This window comes from Pinus tabuliformis, chromosome 1_1 (assembly GCF_031772625.1).
Source record: "Pinus tabuliformis cultivar Carrire ecotype Pingquan chromosome 1_1, CPIR1, whole genome shotgun sequence".
Lineage (NCBI taxonomy): Eukaryota > Viridiplantae > Streptophyta > Pinopsida > Pinales > Pinaceae > Pinus > Pinus tabuliformis.
Window position 1 is genome coordinate 994,802,698 of NC_142297.1, and position 7,709 is coordinate 994,810,406.

A 7,709-nucleotide genomic window follows, 5' to 3' on the forward strand; every position below is an offset into this window, starting at 1 on the left:
AATAATGATGAATTTGATAAACAAATGGAGCAAGGGAAAAGTAAAGGGATTTTAACAATACTCACTTAATGAATGGAGAAGAGAGGAGTGGAATCACTTGATTTTACTTGTTAGAAATAGAGTTGTGAGAAAAAGAAAATGCAAATCTATGACAAGAAATAAGTCTGTCAGTATGGAAGGCTTAGTAACTAATAATCAAGAGGGAAAAATTCGAGCGCACTACAATGAATTGGGGAATATAGTGATTACTATCAATCCAACGAACATTTGATGTTCAAAAAGTGAGAGCTGAACAAAAACCGTAACCTTGAGGAAGACAAAGCAATAGTTTAATAACTTATCATAAATATAACCTATTAATAAGAAAATATTCTAATTTTCCTCTAGGTTTTAGCGACCTCGAAACCTCAAAGCTCCAACTTGTGAGGGAAAAGAATAAATCTAAGTGAGGAAGTGTTTCTTCCTTTGTAAAAATTTAGACTCTTATTGATTTGAGTGAAGAAATGAACCCTTCATACCACCCTGGTCCCAAAACAAGGTCAAAACCCTTAAAAAGTTTAGTTCAAACATTATGGAAAAGAGGTTCATACCAATGCAAAATGATATTTAAAATACATATGGAGAGCCTTTGTGTTTAGCATACCTCTAGCTAAGGTAATCCTCTCGGCAACCCATGTGTTCACCAAGCACCCACCTGAACCTCAAGAAAAGGAGTGGTAGTTCAACAAGGTTTGCCCAACAAGTCACTAGTTGAGTGCCACAGTTTTAGGGAACCCCTCCATTTCCAACCTTGAAGCAAAGATCCATCGTTAAAATCATAGAGTGCAAATGATGTTGAGGTCACAATAGGGGTTTAGTTGGCTATCCTAACTACCTAAAAAGAGTTTTGATCACCATTGGATTGAAAGAGAATATCTTGTTTGCCTATCTTCTCACTAATTACATGGATAGGGTGAAGAGTCATTATATTACCTAACCATGAAGCCTTAAAAAGAATGCCCAATGGGACCAATGGATTTATCACTTACAATGTATCTCCATCGTTAAGGACTACCATTATTTATCCATGATGTTGAATCTATAAATTATATTATGCATAAGTATTACAAATTCGATCATAGAATGATGGTATAATCTATGCTTTAATCGTTATAGCAGATATGGTTCCAACATCGTAAGGGTTGTGTAAAAGTATTATAAGGATGCATAAAAAATGTGAAGTGAAGGGGGTAGATGCGAAAACATTAAATCAGAACATTTTAAGAGTGATCTGAAATACCAATGGGAAAAAATAATTAAATATGTTAAGCGAAAATAAAACATAATGGAGAGATATTGAAAATAAGGTTTTCAAGAATCAATTGACGATATCTAGAGGTAGCGAAGTGCAAGACATAAATTTAATCTATGAAGTTAAATAACCTCAAGTAAAAAAGATAATAAGTAAATATTTTCCAAAATATGATATCATTTATATTTATATAATAAAAAAAGAAAATGATGTTTAAAAATATGATACAATATCTAAAATTAATATGAATCTAAGTTAATTTTATTACATCTGATAGCCACAATATTTAACAAAAAAACAAAAAAATAATTCTTATGAAACATAAAATCTAGCACAACTCTTCACTAATAGTGAAACAACAATGTTTCTTATTATATGTCAATCCACAAAGGTTTGAAGAATATGCTAGTTAAGATTGTTGAATAGCAATCTTTAGCTCGAGTAATTATCACATGAGATTAGGCCATGTCGAATATTTGAATTTTTTTTTATTATTATGTAAATTTTTAAAATTAAATAAAAACTATAAAATTTGTTAAAATTATAAGTATTAATTAATAGTTATATAATTTAATTGCAATAACATTATTTGAGACTCCCGGATGCGAGTGTTTTCAATGGTTTACGCGATGGTGGAGATATGGGCTAGCAAGTGGCGTAGCCACATGGCCACTCGTAATCTCACACACCGCGCCATAAAAATGTCTTACAACCCTTCATAAATGCGCTTCAATACTACACTCACACCAATTTACAACCGCCATCCCATCTCGGCTCTTCATTATGGAGACCTCAGGCGCTCTTCGGCCCGCATCCTCGTATGTTCGTGCTCCTCTGCCTCTGAAATGTAAGTGGCCCCTAGCTGTCATGGAGCCAAGCACTCGCACGACAACTGGCAAGAGATGCCAAATTATCTTTTGTATAGAGTTTGGGAAGAGCAACCACTATTCATAGAGCCTGTTATGTAACCTGACCCTCACCTCTGAGCCCTCCACCTCTGATAATGCCACCCTAAGTGACCATTTCTACTCTGTGCCTACTCCTCATGAAATTATGTCTCGTATGCGTCAGCGAATGCATTGTAAGAGGGGTAGTAGCAGAGGGAGAATGCTCCATTCTTCGTCCTCAATTGTCTCTGACTCCTCCTCCCCCTCGTCAAATCATTTCTTGGCTCGTTATCCTGATACACGCAGTGGCAGGGGTCACACTCGCGTTGTTAGCTCCCAACCTTCGTAAACCTCTCCATCAGCTATTGCTCTCCCTTCCAGCTCTCAGCATTCCATTTATACAGCTCACTTCACATACCAGTGCTCTCTAGATCAACCTCTTATCAAGGCCACCATAACAGTTACGTTTTAGGAGGAGCTTTCCATCGCTAAAGGACATCCCACTAGCGCAATGGAGAAGAATGAAACTGCTCATGGTGAGCCTTATGCTCTCAATTCTGATAGCAGCAGAGTAGAATTGAGAAAATCTGGACCACCCCATGGTCAGCAAGAGTGAAAAGGAAGACACGGGTGAACTGCAAAAGGAAGAGGATGACCTTGAAGCCTACAGGTGCCTAATTCTTGAAGAACACCCATCGACACCAAATGACAACTAAACCAACACTTTTCTTCAGGTTTCAGGTTCTCGACACCCAGTCCTATGGGTTTATTTCTGCATTTTTGAGCAAAATAGTTAGTTTTGAAGCTGTTTTCAAAAGAATATCACACTATGTTCACATGTTGGTTTCCCTGCGAGGGCAGCAAATCTATTTTGCACTGGACTGGTTTCCCTCTTCTCGGCAGTCTTCATTTTGTTTTGGTTGCAATATGCCATGAAATTTGGCTAAGAACTGCAAAGGCCAGTATCATTTTGTTACAGTAATAGATTTTAAACATATTTAGAAAAAAAAATTAACATTATTTGAGAAAAATAATTTTTTCATAATTAAAAATATAAATTTGAAAATAAAATATTACATTTTCAAGCACAAATATAATTTTATAAAAAAAACTAAAATAAAATAAAAAATCCAAACTTTAATATATTAATGTTATACCTTTCTTTGTGTAAAATATCCATTATAGTCATTGTTTTTTTTTTTATAATTGTGGAAATATCATTTTCAAAATTCAAATGAAGAAAACAACACAACATTTTGTTGGAGAGAATAATGTCTAATTGTTTTGTTTTTAATGTTTGGTATTTTTCATCCTAGGTAATTGTCACATGAGCATGTATTGTAATTATTACATGAATGGTGAATTAGGTAATTGTTACATGAGTATGTATTGTAATTATTACATGAATGGTGAATTGTTTGATTGGTTTTTGTTTATGAAAGTTAATAGGAAATTTTTTTTTCATTGTATTAGAGTTCTAATACATTTTTACAGAGAATGGCGTTTTCCATTATGTATGAGATGTAACTAAGTAATTATAGATTTTATAGAGAATGGTGTTTTCCATTATGTATGAGATGTAACTAAGTAATTATTATTATCTTGTCAATTATAATTGGTTATTATAACTATTTCTTTAGCATTATTATAAACACATAATTTTAGTGTGAGTTCACAGGAGTCAAATCTAATTAATACGTCTTTCATAGAGTTTGTAGTGTCATTTATTTTGTTATGAAAGCTAGTAGCCTTTTGGTGTAACTCCCGTATGTGAAGACCCAAATAAATGTGAGATATGTGAGATAAATTTAGCATATATTAGATTAGTTTAGGTGTTTGAACTATTATGTGAGAGTGTTAACTCATAGGTCTCCATCTTAGGTAGGTTAGTAGTTTCTTGTGGAACATGAACTAAAAGCCATCATGAACTTCTATTTTACTTAGTATTAATAAATGGAATAAATAAATGATGATTAATATTGATGAAGATTACTTTGTAAGATTGATTATTAGTACATCTAGAAGGCTTTTTGAGATAACTAGCGAGTTCAATGATGAGCCAAGTATCTCTCTAGATAGAAGTACCTCAATAGAATGGCTAGAGGCTTATTCATTACAAACACGAAATTGATAGTCTAAAGCAATTGTATCTTCAAAGGATAAGTCTAAGTATTGCTTGATACAAATGATTGCGATGGATTTCAATATATGAAATTTCAAAAGTGGATAGAAATGTTGTTGGATTAATCAATATAAAGATGAAAGAAAAAATAAATACTCATTAAAAGAAAATGTTAAGAGTTCTATAAAATTTAATAGTAATTGTTATATCAATTGTTAAATTATTAATTTTTGTTAAAATTAATGAGAAAAATATAATACTCCAATTCATTTTTAAAGAATAATGTTTTGCAATAATATCAATTGGAACCCAGTAAAAGTTATTGTCAATCCATTTTTAATTAGCTATTACAGTTACTGTTTTAGCTATCCTATTATTATAAATAGAAAATACTTTGATGTATTTGCAAATAAATTTATATCTAATATTTAAAAAAAAAGCTTAATTTTCTTATAATATTTTTGAAAGTTTCAATTTTACACTACAGATCGCATTAAGACTATATACAATTAGTTTATTAAAGATCTTAGACCAAGCAAATAACAAAGTCAACTTTGAGAATCCAACAAACCAAATCTATCATGCAACACATTAAAATCTAGAGAAGTGAAGGTTGTGAATGCCCCGGACTGATTCGAGGAATCAAAATAGTGGAGTCCACCTACAAAAGGAAGTTTATCAATCTCAAACACAGGATTGGAAAGAAGCATGAGAGTCAATCATCGACTAGCTAACTTACTTCATTCTGAACACTTAGATTTATTTAGCTAAACTGTACTGTTCTGTGAGAACCGATACGCACCATTAGTTGGGCATGTACAAAGATCACGGACTTTAGGGTGATTCTACAGCGCATTCGGTTGCTTCATGGCTTTCCCTTTTGTTGAATTTAACAGGATTACATGGCTTTTATGACTTGACTAAATTACTGATTCTAAAAATATTTTAGAATTTGATCAACAAAAATGAGATACGGTCACATTCATCAAATTCTAAAATATAAAATCCACTTTGATAGAATTGTAACTGGATTTGCAGACCGATTCCGACACAAGCGAGATTTAAAACAATTGTATACTGCGCAAATTTGAAATCCAAGCCATATCATTACATATTCCACCAGAAATTTGAAAGATTCAATTTGAGGAGCAATGAATTTACAACATTGATCACTTTAAAAAGTAAGGCTAATGCTATTTATTATAATGGAATCTAATGCTATTTAATGGAATGGGATCTCCACTGGAGATGGCGCAGGCAGAATAGAATAAGATGTCTCTATCTGCTCGCCAAACAGACAATCCATGGACAAGTTGGGCAACTCAAACTGTAGTTGCCCTCTGCCCTTGGAGTTTTTCAAGACCATATTTTCTTCATAAGATAGGATAGGTTCCAGGTAGTCAAAAAAAGTAATATCGTTGTCTGTTTTACTTGTAGCAGAAGAACATACTCCCTTCGGATGCTTTTTATAATGTAATGAAGAAACTTTGGTCTCTGTCATTTGATTTGGATCAATCGTTCCTCGATCACACTTCTCTTCAAATTCATCGCTATCTAAAATAATCCGTTCTTCTTTATCAAGGCGATCAGCTTTTGTTCGTTTTTCTATCGACTTCTGAGAAGCAGTCTTTCGGTATATCCGGCATAACACCATATCCATATTCTTCTGCACATGAAAAAATACATTCCTTTACTATGTCTGCACCAGGAAAAGCGAAGACGGTTTGGGTGGCGGAGAACTTGTGCTCGTTCAAATAAAGCAAAAGAAATAAATAAAAAATAGATGATCACCTTTGGTGGGGACGAGCTCAGCTCTGCCATCCTGTACTCGTTCATGATCCAGTCTGTCCTTTGCCCAAGCGGGGCCTTTCCTTTATAAAACACGAGAATTTTCTTGAGACCGAGGCACTGAAGCAGCTCGTTGCGAACTGCTCTGTCTGAACCCGTTGCCTTCCAGTAACCAGAGACCGTCAATCTGCTAGGCCGAGGGAATTTCCTATTATCTCTGGGAACGAAAAAGAACCACTGCCTGTCCCCAGCATCATTAGCCAAACCTGCAAGACTACTACGTCAATTTATATTGCGTGAAAAACTCTTCTCAAATTCAAACCAGTGAAGAAAAAAAGATTGACCTACCTGGTAACTCCCATGGATCATATCGATACAAGTCCAAGGTTGGTATAATCATATCGAAATTCAGATGGTGCACGTCTTCGATTCGTTTCTTGAGATAGAAACCAACCAGTTCCTCTTCTGTGGGATAGAATCGGAAGCCTGGAAAGACCGTTAATCCCCCCTGCACTGCCCCATTGTTATCCAGTTCTTCCAACATGGCCATCTGCACTATCTCGGAGCACCAGTTGTACGAATTTTCCTGCATACACAGAGTTTTCACTTAGGGCAGTTAGAAAAATGTTTTGGAGCATTGACAACGACGGGGATACTAATGTCAGGAGGGAATGGACGGACTAGGAGAAAATGTTCCACGCGGAGTGGAAGATGGCGAACACGACAAGGAGATATCGCGTGAAAATATTTTATTAATTCTCTTTCTCCGCGTCGTTATAGTGCTAGACAGTGCACACCTATTTCGCAATGATTTCATCGAAATTTCCAGGAAGGTATCACCACATGTGAGTAAGATATTATAATAACTATCCTTCTTAGAATATACTAAAGTCACCCTCAAGATAGTAAGCACTCCGTTTAGTGAGTTGTTATGTCCACGTGAGCGCATATAAGCTTGTAGGGTTAGTTAAATTAGTATACCCTTACCATCAATCAATTTCCATGTTATCTTAAGTAGGAAAAGATAGGTAAGTGTGAGGCAAAAACTTTGACACGTGGAATAGTGAGGTGGTGATCGATAGCAACGGGTTTCATGTGATGGCTTGGAATAGAGGAATTGTGGAAGGAATAGTTGGCAACTGTTGAGCCCTTTGTCATAGTCTTTTGAAGACATAGTGCAAACACTAGGAAATAAAGTTAACTTTCTTTCTCATATTCAGAGATTTTGTTGATTCGTCGTTATTTTGATGCATTCCTCGTGCTATTTTCTACCTATTACTCATGACATAGTTTAACATTGATACCTAATATGTGATTAATTATAACCACATATGTTGATTTATTTATGATAGGTTAGTCTCTAGTTTAGTGCATCCCCAATATCGAAATACTTAAACGAATGAAGTTTTCAATTAATTAATATTTGAATATAAATCTCTCACCAATCCATCACACTGGTATATGGCTTATTGGGATTATTATAAAAAATAATACATATTTTTTTATTCGAAGAAAAAATATAATAATAATGTTTTTTTATAATATTTTCTACTCATTTAAACGAATTTCTTTAACACATGATTCAGTATGGATATCAAACTCTATAAAATGGACCTTAATC

At 34.3% G+C, this 7,709-nt stretch overlaps 1 protein-coding gene across 1 annotated transcript; it reads right to left on the reverse strand.

Annotated features, from left to right (window-relative positions):
* Positions 1–5,414: 5,414 nt before the first annotated feature.
* Positions 5,415–6,722, reverse strand: LOC149217922 (NAC domain-containing protein 6-like). Its single transcript, XM_089391451.1, has 3 exons — positions 6,437–6,722; positions 6,092–6,354; positions 5,415–5,966 (listed from the first exon to the last, which is right to left on the reverse strand). Exons 1-3 carry the CDS (start codon positions 6,678–6,680, stop codon positions 5,523–5,525), a joined length of 951 nt encoding a protein of 316 aa, XP_089247577.1. The 5' UTR covers positions 6,681–6,722; the 3' UTR covers positions 5,415–5,522.
* Positions 6,723–7,709: the final 987 nt, after the last annotated feature.